The following is a 13605-nucleotide window of genomic DNA, read 5'->3' as shown; positions in this document are numbered from 1 at the left end:
AAGTCCCACCACGCAATGCAAAGCCACTTCCGGTCTGCACTGCAGCAGAGCCTCCCTTCCTGAAAGACCTGGGAACCACTGACTCAGACCTTCCGGATGAATGGATCTTTGGCATAACTCAGTGGTGTGCACTCCAGCGGTGCTCAAACTCAGCAAACATCGCAGTGTGTCACCACTGCGCCCTCAGTTACGCTAGGAACCATCTTACTGGGTTTGGGAGGCTGTTTGAAATTTCCCCTCCCTTGATTCCTCTCCCCTCTCTTTCTGGCAGTAATTCCCATGTATTTTTAAAGCACTTTGTGAACACAAGACTAAAAATATGTGAATGATCAATAATCATGATCAAGAAAGAGAGAAAGTCCGTAAAGAAGAAGGCAGACGTCCAGGGTGTGCAGCCCATCACAAGAGTGTCTGTGCATTTTAAAAACTTCTCCACTAAAATGCTTAAACCGTCACAGTCATCAACCTCCTATACTCTCCACACCCAGCGCACACATGTGGTTTAGTTTGTCAAGGATTCCTCCACTCACAAATTCCTCATCAGCAAAAGGAAGAGACGAGGAAGGAACAGTCACATTTCTTTAAAAAAAAAAAAAAGTTAAGATTATTCATGAGTCCTTTCCTGAGTGACTGAACCCTGAACTCGCTGATGAGAGGCCGGCCTCCCAGAAAACAGCACCAAAGGCAGAGAGCATGGTTATAAGAACCTGAATGATCTAACTGATGTTCATTAGCAATTCTGGGGTGACACGTGGGTGACACAGCAGCCCATTCTGCAGAAGAGGACTGGTGTGAGGAGGTTGGCTCTGTGGGCAGAAAGGACTGTACAGGGCAAAGGGGACATGAAAGCGGATTGGCTCAAGTTACTTCCCTTGCGGGGTTAAGCAGAGGGGACTGGGGTTCCAGGAAAGCCGGCTCAAGCCAGCTCTTTTGACTGGTTAGTAAGCTGCTTATTTTATGGAAAAGTGACCTGTTCAAAGGTCACTTGGATTAGTGTCACCTAACAGGAGTGACTGTGCTCTGGCTTGGGCTGGTCTGCTGGAGCTTAGTGCAGGAGCTCAGTCCAAAACAATGGCCTCCCATGAATATGATTTAATACTCTTTAGAGCAATTAAACTGAACTCTTGCAATAAAAATGGGGGAAACCCCTTGGAAAAATATAAGCCCCTGAGGCCTGTGAAATTTGAAATCTGGGAGTCTCAGATGCCCATGTGCATTTCACTATATTAAGGGACAGCCCGTGTATGGAGTCTACTTGGCCCCCAAAATATTTTCACTGTCTAAGTGGATTCAGCCATCTAAGAAAACATCCTATGGGAGCTGGGGAGATGGTTCAGAGGTTCAGAGACCGTTCTGCCCTTCCAGAGAACCCAAGTTCAGTTGCTAACATCCACATCTAGTAACAACTTCTTGTAACTGCAGCTCCAAAAGGACCCAACATGCACTTTTGGCCCTGTGGACATGCACACACACAACATGCGCTCACACATGACACTCACACAGAGACACATGAACACATAAATAAGATTTTAAGAAGAAAACATGCTGTTAATGCCACAATATTTCTAAACAATCAACTGACAGTAACTCTACCTAAGTCAACACGTATCCACAAAAAGAAAGTCCATTGAGTAGTTGCCCATATGCTGTCAGAGGCTAGGATGGTCCTCCCTTTCCTGTTAGAGCTTTGGTTCTCAACTTTTCTAATGCTGTGACCCTTTAATACAGCTCCCCATGTCGTGGTGACCCCCAGCCATAAAATTATTTTCATTGCTACTTCATAACTGTAATTTTGCTGTGAATCATAATATAAATATCTGATATGCAGGATATCTGATATGTGACCCCCAGGGGGGTCACATCCCAGAGGTTGAGAACCACTGTGTTAGACATCATAGTTGACTAGTTCTGAAGTGAAAGAAAGGTAAAACTTGCTGGAGAAAAGAAGTACAGCAGACATCCCCATAGCCAGAGCAGCTCTGGGCAAAAAGGACTTGAGTATTCATGCTTTTTCTGGGAAAGGTTTTGGGCATTCATGCTATATCTGGTAAAGAGAAGAAACTTCCAGAGCACACATTACTTTTTACATACAGCTCAAAATATACCTAGATTTGTGTTACAGTGCTGTCTAGCAGAGATCTGACTATGGTAGCGAATTTCAGTGATGTATATTGAGATTCAAGGATAATCAATGGCAGACTGATCTCCATCTTGTTGGTTACTGGTCTTAACCAGCTTGCTTGCTCCCATGTCATTGTTCCAGCCAGACCCTCAGTCCTATTTCTGTAAGACATTCATGAACAGATGCTGTCTGTCTGCTTGGTGTTCCTGCTTACCTTTGGGGCAACTCTGGTTTGGGGCATATGCAACCTTTTCTCTCAGGCACCGAGTCCCCCATCTTCAGTCTTAAGTCACTGCCAGTTCAGCTATGCCTAGGCTGAGGTTCAGTAGCACTGTCGGTGGGTAGGGGTCACCCCCTCTGCTGTGTGTTGGCTCCACTGGCATGGGCGGCTAGCACTGTGGACGACTGGGGAAATTTGTAGTTGGAAAAAGAAAACAGCAGACAAGGAGGCTGTGAACTATTAGCCACACATCTGGAGCAGAGCTCATGGTGACTGGCACCTGAGTGATCATACCACATAAACAAAATACACCGAAGATCTTATACGGAAGATCCTCCACCATCTTATCCCCTCTCCCTTCTTCACATACCATTTCACTAACTTCTGAGACTCCACTGAGCAACCACTTTGGGGGCTGGTAACTGAGACAAGAGGTGCCCACCTAAGTCCAAGTTCATATAGCATGAACACTCATGTACGAAAATGGAGCCTTCTCTTTGCAAATTTAGCTACTTACCTCAGCCCTTCTCTGAACTATGTAGCTTCCCAGAAAGTGGCTTTCTGTAGGAATTACCCAACCAGATGGCTGTGACACTTACAAATAGTGTCTCATAATTCTAGGCGACAGTCAGAGAAAACCAATAGCCATGGAATGCCCATGAGATGCCCTGATGGGTATTCCTAAGTAGGTCAAGTGCTTCCCATGTGTTTGCCTTCTAAGGTCTTGACAGCAGCTTCTGTGAGATCTTGGGATCATGTCTGGTTTGTAATAAGGGACCCAAGTCCAGAAAGGGTAAATTTTTCAAGGCTCAGAAAACCAAGCAAATCAAATTAGGAATATGCCTCCAGATTCTGCTTTTCAACTAGCAGGCAGTGTTGCACGTATACTGCATATAAACCATAACCAAAACTCCAAGAGATCCTAGATTCAATTTCTTTTCTCCTATTTTTAAACTTCTTCCAACTAGGTGGTGGTGGCGCACGCCTTTAATCCCAGCACTTGGGAGGCAGAGGCAGGTGGATCTCTGTGAATTTGAGGTCTACAGAGAGTTCTGAGACAGCCAGCGCCACACACACACACACACACACACACACACACACACACACGCACACACACCCTCTCTTCACAAAAATCAAAAACAAAAAACTCTCTTTAAAAAAACGTAAAATAAGTGTCTTTCAATTTATGGGGAGAATTATACCACATCTCATTAGCAATGTTAGCCAGTTTGGTTTGCTTTCAGAGAAGGCGAAACAGAAAAACTCAAAAGCCATTTGTAGTCCTAGACCACAAAATCTCATCAATGGCAGTTCTTTGTTTTGTCCACTGGTTTTTACATGGATGTCAAATTAACCATGAAACCCTGGGTGAGGAGCAGCTATAGTTGTTCCCAGTCCAGAGAAAGCTGGGGGGGCTGGGGGCAGGGAGTTTCCAGGGTAGGTCTGCCTTCCAAACCCAGGGCTGTACTGGAGCCCTTAAAACAGTTTTATTCTTAGCATCAATGACAAGATCATGTCTTAATTTACTTGTGGCTAAACTAAATAAAAAGTAATTGCTTCACTGATAATGTATGTTGCCCTGTGACTTCTGAGGGTAGTTGCTGGACGCCAAGTAAGCCAGTTCTTACACTGTGGTAAAGCTGACCATATGTATACTCCACAGTGCTGAAGAAAATAGCCAGCGTTTGTTCAGAAAAATGGTGTCTCAGGGGAGGGGTCCTGTTTGTGATTCCTGTTGCCTAGCCTTGGTGCGTGGATATCACTTATGTGATTAAATATGGGGCGAAATGCTGCTTTTATAAAAAGTAAGAGAAAGGGAAGGCAGGAAGGGAGGGCAGTGAGGCTGGAGGAAATCCTAAGTACTCTGGTCTCTGGATGGCACCATCTAGAAGGTCGTGCACACAGGCCTGTAGGCTGTCTGGTTCCCGGGCAGCACATGGCCTGGGATCAGGGTCATCCTGCATCCTCTGCCTCCTGTGTTGTTTGCTGACTCTTCTCCCAGTTCCTGGGAGAAGCTGCTGGCTCTGGATATGCTTGTGTTGGTTATCTTCCCTCTTGACCAGCACGTAACCATCAATCCCACTCAGACGGAAGCGTGCACTTTGCTCAGCCACCCCTAAAACTGAAAACTTTTAAAGATCTGCTTTTTATTTGTTAATTATAGGGGTGGGTGGGTGGTGTAGACATGTGAATTCAGGTGTTTGCCAGAGAACCTTAGAGATTGTGAGCTGCCCAGTGTGGATGCTAGGAGCTGAATGTAGGTCCTCTGCAATAGCAGACATGTTCTTAACCACTCGGCCATCCTTCCATGATAAAATTGAATTTTTAACAATAAAAGAAAACTAAGTTGGATCTTTTTTGTGAGTATTTATAGTACTTTGTATCTACAAAATAATTATCAGTAATATATTGTTACAAATTGTATGTTACATATGTATATATGATACAATTATTGAATAATGATCAAGAGAAATTTTATATTATGCCTTCTCTAGGTCAGAAAACTTGAAGTACATTTTTCTGTGTACTGTTGTTATAATGTCTGAGTAAAAAAGAGCAAGAAGGAGTTACCCAGACAAGGTTATTAAAGTTTTAGAGGGCTAGCTCAGTGGCGGGAGGCTGACAGGGAACATGTGAAGCCCAGCTTTGTTCCTTAGGTCCACACAGAGACACAGAAAGCAAAACGAAGAGAAAGGCCTCTCTTCCCTGTCTGTCTTGTCACTCTCCCAGCCCCTCCTCTCTTCCCTGTTGTCACTCTCCCAGCCCCTCCTCTCTTCCCTCTGTCTTATAAGCAGAATTGGCTAAGTCTGAGAGGACAGAGGCGTGCCTCCTCCTCCTTCGCTATCCACAGAGTGTCTTGGAGCTTCAAGGATCTGTCCACATAGGCCAGACATAAAGTTTGTGAAGAATAATGCCTCTGCAGTAGCAAGCCTGTTGGTAGTGTTCCAGAGGATGCCCACAGTGGAGGCAAGTGCAGGATAACACACACACACACACACACACACACACACACATCCTGTGGGGACAGCAAGGCTCTGGGGTGGAGCAGCTTTCTTTTACAGCTGCCTTCACTATTTTGTATTAACATTTTAGTGGCAGCATGCTTTTAGATTTTTTACTATTTTTTAAAAATTACATGTACATGTGTGTGGGCTTCTGCACAACAAATACAGTGCCCAAGGAGGCCAGAAGAGGACATCAGATCCCCTGGAGCAGGAGTCATGGGCTTTTATGAGCAGCCTGAAATCAATGCCAGGAGTCAAACTCTGGAAGAACAGTATTCACTTCTGACTCTGAGCCCCCTCCAGCCTTAATGGCAGCATGTTAAAGGCCCCAGTTCACTTGATACTGCAAAGTTTTATAAAGTTTATCAGTCTCTCCAGGGCTTTGGGTCAGGCAACAGAGGACTCTGGGACAGAAATAAACAGGATTGTTCAAAGCTTTTTAAAAACCTCTCTGAAGTTGGTTTTACTTAGGTGTTCAAGTTTTCTCTTGATTGAAATGACTTGCTAAGTCCCCAGGTCACAAGCAAAGACCATTCCGTTCATGGAGGAGCTATGACCAGCTGCAGTCATGCTTGCTGAGCTCAAGTCTTCTTTCATTGGCCAGTCATGTTAACCAAGCAGCTGCTAAAACCAGAAGACCCAGTCCTGGCTTTCCCGGCAGATGGGAATCTGAACACCCTCATTACGTGGAGACTTGGGATGGCTAGATCTTTGACCCACAGACCACACGTGATCACGTGCTGAGCTGTCCCTGCTGTCCCGAGCTGGTTTCCCAGAGCCTTGGGTGCACTGCCCCATGCATGGCTCTGCTGACTCACTGGCTCTGCAGCATCCTTGGCATGAGTTGCTTAAAGCAGCACAGCATGTCAGAAGCTCTTCTCAAAGGCTGTGTTCCACAGAATTGCTCTTTGTGGCAGTGGCCACAGGGCACTAAAAGGCAGAACAAAGCTTACAGCTTCAAGGGAAACACAGTGGCCTTGATGCTTTCTGAGGGGTTGGGGCCTTGACTTCCATTGTGAACTTCTTCGGTGGAGGAAGGCAGCTTATAATCTGAAGCTCCATTTGCATCTGCTAACTGCAGGGAGTATCTCCCATGCCCCCTCCTGTTGGAAGGGTACCCCCAACTGTTGGATTCCTCTCCAGAGCTAAGGCAGAGAAATCAGGAGGAGGATGTGTCCCTAGACAGCCCAGTGCACCATTTCTAACAGGAGGACTGGGCTCTTTGCATTTTGACCACTCCAGCCACAGTGCCAGCAGGCAGGAGAACAGGGCCGGGACTGCAGCAGGGCAGCCTCCTGACAGTGCGCTGCTCAGACTTCCTACGGTCCCATAAAACCCAGTTCTTTTCAGATTTTTCCAAGAAACACTATTGTTTCAAGCGGTCACTTCCATTTCAGGGGCCTCCAGTGTCACTGAGAGCCAAGTGACGCCCTCCCCAACCCCCTAAAGAACAGATGAGAGTGTTCTGGCTGGTGAGTGAAATGCCAGTGGAGTGTCTGCCCAGGTTTCAGAAAATCCTATGTATGCATTTCCGAGTTTGTGGTTGCAGCTGATCTCCCTGGAGCAGCAGCTACCATTTCCCCTGCATTATGTTCGCGGTCCATGTTTAACCTGCCCGCCCGAGTGAGCACTGTGGTCTGCGGACTTAAAAGGTTTATAATGGAGTCTTGAAAATTTACTTAAGAAATATGTACTTCCCCTCACAATAACAAATATTACTACAAATGACTGTGTTCAATTATGGTCACTTGGGCATTTCTGATTTGTAGGAAAATTAAAATTAATCTTACAGCAGTTTCAGTTTCAAAATCAAAACATTGCTTTGCTGACCACAGACTTCCAGGCTGTTAGTCAACAGTGAATGAAGTCTCCAGTGACTACTTTCTCTTTAAAAACATTCAGTTTCTCTAGGAGTTATATATATAAGAAAAATCCTGAAAAAAATCAACTGTATTTGGATCTGGGTAATATTTCTCTTGGGAAAACAAGTTATAAAAGAAACTTCAAAGTTTCTGGTAATGTTGGGCACATGGTCATAATTTTATTATTCTTTAAAATTTTCAAATAAATTCATTTACTTGTTTGCCTGTATCCTGTAATTTAAAAAATCATTTTAAAAATGCTACAAATTCATAGAAAAATGTGTTGAAATATATTCCTTTTTATAATGCTAAAAAGAAAAGGATTGTCTCCCCCTCATCCCTGACTAGTTCCTTCAGTGAGTAGGCAAGGAGCCTGATTTGAATGCTTTTTTTCCACATTAAAAATAAGATTACAAGGTTTATTAACTAATGTTTAGTAGCTAATTCCTGAAGAGGAACAAGTTCTGAATGGTAACATTTGTCCATTTCTGTGGTGTAAATAGGCCTACTGTGGCAGTTCCAAGCTAACACTGGGGTGCTACAGAATACCAAGATACTGTGGTATCTTTTCACCCAATAGACTCAGCATTAATGTGAGTAACCTTGAGGTCCTAGGTCAGAATAAAACGAAGTAGGATAATCAAGAAACAATGAACCTTTGTTTTTAATACATTTTATTTAATAATCAGTTTACATAATTTAACATTTAATAATAGTTATATTTCACAGCCCATTTATAAAGTCCCTGAAATGGTTTGCCCTTACAAGCCAGCGTGATCTGGCACCAGTACCTGCCACAGCTGGTACCACTGCAGAGGGGTATATTCTGGAGAATATACTCTAAGACAGAAGAGCAGGGTCTCCAGGAGCTAGTCAGTTACCACTGCAGCAGCTGGCTGAGATTTGAAGGACTCCCTCCCCTCCTGACCATCCACCCAGGTACCATCACACTTACATCTGTAAGCTCCAGGGGAGTGCATCCCCAGACCACACCCCTTGAGAATTTTGTGGCACATCTTTAAAGCCCAAGCCATTGAGCAGTTCTCCATAGGAGCCACTGATTCAGTCTTGACTAGATTTGTGCCAACTCAGCCACTCCCCAGTCCCAGTGGCCTTCAGCAGATCATCCCACTCATCAATAACTGTGGAAAGTGAGTGTATCAGACTGGGGATATGACTCCACCACAGTTTCTGCCAGTTCTGAATTCCTCCTGTCTCCTGTGATCACTGAGCACCTCTGATAGTGTCCACCCTTGAGGCAGGCTCCCCTACCAGAGGACCTTGACATCCTCAGCTCCTTTCCGCTACAGAATGGGCGTGTTTCCAGCCCGGTAGCAGAAAGGACATGTCTGTGGGATGCCAGGGTATAACCATATGTGGCTGGCTTGGGGCTGCCCTCCTGGTTAGAGCTGAGACAGTGAGCCTTCCATGTTCCTGCCTGAAACCACCCTTCTTCATCACCTTGTCTTCTAACTGGCATCCCCAGTGATTCCTCATTTTTGGGAACATGCCCACCTCTTGACTCACAAGCATATTGATGGAACATGACTTAAAGCTTTAGAGTTTAGTAAGTCTCAAGTCTTCATATAGAGAAAGACTTATGAGACCAACAAAAGAGGATTGCCAGATCAAAGGCCAGCCCAAGCTTTATAGGCAGACACTGTCAACCCTTTCCCAAAAAACAAGTAACATAACAGTTAATACGGGAAAGGGGGATGAAGGCCTAGACCCACTGTGCTTGGGAAATGGCCATTTTATCCAGAACTCATGCTGCTGTGGCATTCCTGTGTGTGTGTGTGCTTGTGTATTGGTTGCTGGAAGTGTGTTACGCAGCTGTGTGTTTTGTGTGTCAGGTTTGCCATGATTTATGGCTGGGGAATACTAAGGGGAAGGAGGGTGGGCAGTGATTCTGAGCATGTTTCTTGTTTAGTGCTTTTAACGGGAGTGCCGTGTTCTCACTTGTAAAAAGTACTTAGAAAAAACAAGCTGAAGATAAATTGTCCTCTGTACCCCAACCAAATCATATGGGTGTGACTGTGGTGGGAAAGAAGGAATTATAGCCACAGTTGTTTTGTAGCTGAGCTAAGAAGGCTATTTACTTTTAGAGTAAGCACGCCTTGTTGATGCTTTTTTCTTCTGTTTTTATTTATGGGGTATTGGTTCATTTTAACCAAAGATAAAGTGGTGAAGATTCTTTTGCATTCTGGCTGGTTTCTATCTGATTCAGTATGTGCTCTCCAAGCTCACTTCCATCACTCCACAGGTGGGATTTCTGCTCATTCAAGTTCTTTTAGAACCAACTCAAAGAATTTGTCATTGAGAGAGGCTGACCAAGTACTAAGACAAACCACGCTGTGGCACTTTGTAGAATACCAGTTTCGACTTTTGAGTCACCTGCTATGTGACAAGCAAGTCACCGCATTCAATCCTCACAAAGACCTCTGCAGTGGCTGTGGTCCACTATCAAGTCAGACAGCACAGACAGGAGATGGCCTACCAATGGAGGACCCACCCCCAGTGCAGCCGAGGTACCTGCTGTCTTACAAGGATGCCTGGTTACAAATCCCCAGTCAGAGTACCAGACTTCCCATGATACAGATGGTTATATAAGACAAGGCTCAGAGTTATCTCTTAAGAGTATTGACATGTCAGCTTAGCTGGTTTGCAGTTAAAAAAAGATCAAATTATTCTATAGAAAGATGTATCTTTACCAGCAGTCAATACAGACTGAGCATCCCCAACTCCAAATGCTCTAAAATCTCTAAATGTCAGACTTCCTTATTAGTGATATCCAATTGATAATGTCTGTGCAAATAGTCTAAAATTCAAAAACCTTTTAAATCTTCTGGTCTCAATCTCATCTGCTAAGAGCTGTCAACCTGTGTTCTCATTCCACAGAGAATAAGGCTAAGGTTTGGGAGATTTGTCACTTTGCCTCAAGTCACATACATAGTAAGTAACCCAGTAGGGTTAACCCTGGCCCTTCTGACCCCATATATCACACTCTTCACGAAAGGACAAGCTGTCCACTTGGCTCTGCCCAATGAAATACTTGTGTTTATCTTGCTATGTGAATTACCCACTACTGAGGACAACTGGTCTTCCTGGAAGAAGCTGTATAGTTCAGCTGTGGTTTTGTCCACTCTCTGGCACACAGCACACACCAATGTGAGACACTTGGCACTGTGCCAGTTAGTGGTTCTACTTGAAATAAGAAAGGAAGCCACAGTTCATTGCCTTCTTCTTTCTTTTGACCATCTGTATTTTGAGTAGAGGTTTGGAGGAGAGGAGGAAAGCAGTTGAAGAGCAGAAGAACCAGATTTTCACCTGAGAATCAACCAGTTCAGGTTCCTGGGTGCAAACAGCCCTCATTGCACCTTTGTCAGTCACGTCATGTAAACCATGACCATCTTACAGCGCCAGACCTAAGAACTCAGTCAAAGCGTATAGCTTTATTCCTGTGCAGCGCAACATAGAAAGGTCACTTTGTGTATCTGGATCTTGTTGCAGGAATCATTTAAAGAGTGGGCCGTCTCTTTTGGTTTTTCTGACAGGATTTCTCTGTGTAACAGTCCTGGCTGCTCTGGAACCCACTTTGTAGACCAGGCAAGTCTTGAACTTACAGAGATCCACCTGCCTCTGCCTCCTGAGTTCTGGGATGAAAAGTGTGCACCACCACACATGGCTAGGAGTGAGCCATCTTTGTTCCAAATATAAAAGTAGGAATTTAAAGATTCTGCAACAGTATTACTATTGTTTTGTTTGGTGTTTAATTGACTCTAAGAACCATCTATTAACTTCCAAAATTTGTAGCATTGTGAAGAAAAACACTCTGGAATTTTGTAAGCAGAATGAAGTGGATTTGGTGAGATACCATGATGAAATACAGTGCAATTAGTTTGAACTGGTCAGACTACAACTGACAGAGATGACTTGAGAGGCACAGGGGTATTCCACCTCACAGCCCAGATAGACACAAGTGTCTATCACCACCTGAATGCTTTCCTATTCTCTGGTCACTGTGCTCATCATGACAGTGTCCAGAATGCAGCTGACAATGTCTAATGCTGATAATATGGAAAGTGTTTGGTTTTTAGGTAAAGACTACCATTTCCAGATTGTCTTACATCTCATGTTACATGGACTTATGAAACATTATATTATACAGGAATAAGAGAACAGACATTGGGAGAGTACCTTTGAACTGTCCAGATGAGGCGAGCAGGGCATAAGGCCTCCTTTCTGAGAAGGAAAAACAGAACTTAAGCAGGCCCATGGGCAGGGTGGGGTGACCTTCCTCCTTCTGCTCACACACCTCTTGACTGTGCTTGAGCTGTTGAGCACAGCTGTTCTACAGCCGTTAGCCTAGCTGAGCTTGGCAGTGTGCTCAGACCTCAGGTAAGCAGAGGCATCTGAATTCCAAATAACAGTGTGAGAGACTAGAGAAAAAAATGTTTATAGAGAGGACAGACAGAGATGAGACCATGCCTGTTAAGCATTGGTCAGTGGTTTGAGCACTGACTACTATGGGATGAACATTCCCAGCTCAGGAATGGCCAAATGGATGGGCTTCTTCCAGGTGGGAGGAGAGAGAGTCTCCCAAGGGAAAAGCTATTGAAACAGAAGACATTGAGGTGATTACAGATCTGTATCAAGGTTTCCTGGCAAAACTATGGGTCCAATTTGGAGGAGACTCAAAAGCAGCAAGCTAGAAAGATACTTCACTGCATAGGAAAGGGCAAGCTTTCATGAGACTTCCAATGGAACCAGCCTGCTCCCAATATTTTCCCCGGGGCAGAGCATCCATCAAGCTCCACTGTCTTGTGCCTTCCTCTGAGGCCTTGGCTGATCACCTGCACCTGTCGTTTCAGATTCATGACAGATGCTGCACGTCGAGAACAGGAGTCCCTGAAGAAGAAAATTCAGCCGAAGCTTTCACTGACCCTGTCCAGCTCCGTGTCTCGAGGGAATGTGTCCACTCCACCACGTCATAGCAGCGGAAGCCTTACTCCTCCTGTGACCCCACCCATCACTCCCTCCTCTTCATTCCGCAGCAGCACTCCAACAGGTAAGCCCCTTAGCTGGGGACTCAGACCCACAACTCTGACCCTTGCACTGTGTGTCCACTCATCTATATATCATCTTTAAGTAGTTATGGAGTATGTGCATGTCTATGGTGATGGTTGCTATGGGATAAGCTCTTGTATACTGCCAAGATTTGTCATTCCAGTTGGTTTAATACTGATTGGCCAGTAGCCAGACAGGAAGTATAGGCAGGGCAAACAGATTAGGAGAATTCTGGGAAGATGAAGGGGGAAGTCAAAGGGTCTCCAGCCAGACATAAAGGAAGCAAAATGAGAATGTTGTAGAGAAAAGGTACCAAGCCACATGGCTAAACATAGATAAGAATTATGGTTTAATTTAAGTGTAAGAGTTAGTTAGTAATAAGCCTGAGCTACCTGTTGAGCATTTATAAGTAATATTAAGCCTCCAAGTCAATTATTTGGGAAGTGGCTGCTGGGTATTTGGGAACAGGCAGGCAGGAGAGAAACTTCCATCTACAGATAGTTTTATAGGTTTTAAGACCTTACCATTTTGTGTGAACTATGAATCATGTTTCATCTGCTCATTTTCTTGGCTTGACATGGATAAGACACCATGCCAGTTCACCCGTACACAGTGGGGCGCTGAGACATTCTTTATATCTGTCTCCTTATTTTTGCTTATTCTTGAATTTTTTCATAATAAAATGAACAAAAGCATACACCTTCTACATGTCAGACACTGAACTACAGAAGTAAGCAGGCCCTGTCTCAGTCTTACACCTGGTAGAAGATGTTGGCATCTTCCCCAAGTGTGGTGCTGATTAAACACTGAGTAGAATTTTTTCATAATAAAATGAACAAAAGCATACACCTTCTACATGTCAGACACTGAACTACAGAAGTAAGCAGGCCCTGTCTCAGTCTTACACCTGGTAGAAGATGTTGGCATCTTCCCCAAGTGTGGTGCTGATTAAACACTGAGGTAGGGTCAAAGCTGAAGATAAAAAAATACCAACTCAATCCCTGCATAAAGCAAACTGTAGGATGGGGAACTTGGGTCCCTGCCAATTGAGTTTCTTAGTACATCCTTCCCATATTCATTCATTCCCCATACCACCCTTCTAAACTCACACCAGGGTGAGAGCATCCCAGAGCACTCCAGTCCCCAAGCTGATCATATGCCTCACTTCAGGGCAGGGGTATAAATAAGGTGTGGGGACTAGGAAGGACCCTCTTTGTCTTATCTGAGAAGCAGGGGGCAGATTCTCTCCTCTCCCACCATAGGAATATGGGCTATGATTAATCAAAGAAGAACCCGAGTGAGTACAGTGTTGTTACCTAGAACTCGGTG

General features: G+C 44.5%; 1 protein-coding gene across 1 annotated transcript in view; it reads left to right on the top strand.

Annotated features, from left to right (window-relative positions):
* The window catches only part of Jazf1 (JAZF zinc finger 1), a 306088-nt gene that overhangs the window by 242915 nt on the left and 49568 nt on the right, over positions 1 to 13605 (top strand). Inside the window, exon 3 of the mRNA XM_036181528.1 lies at positions 12081 to 12277. Within this exon, the coding sequence (XP_036037421.1) occupies positions 12081 to 12277 (197 nt within the window). The remainder of the gene's footprint in view (positions 1 to 12080; positions 12278 to 13605) is intronic.

Source organism: Onychomys torridus, chromosome 3 (assembly GCF_903995425.1).
Source record: "Onychomys torridus chromosome 3, mOncTor1.1, whole genome shotgun sequence".
Lineage (NCBI taxonomy): Eukaryota > Metazoa > Chordata > Mammalia > Rodentia > Cricetidae > Onychomys > Onychomys torridus.
This window is presented reverse-complemented; position numbering and strand designations above follow the sequence as displayed.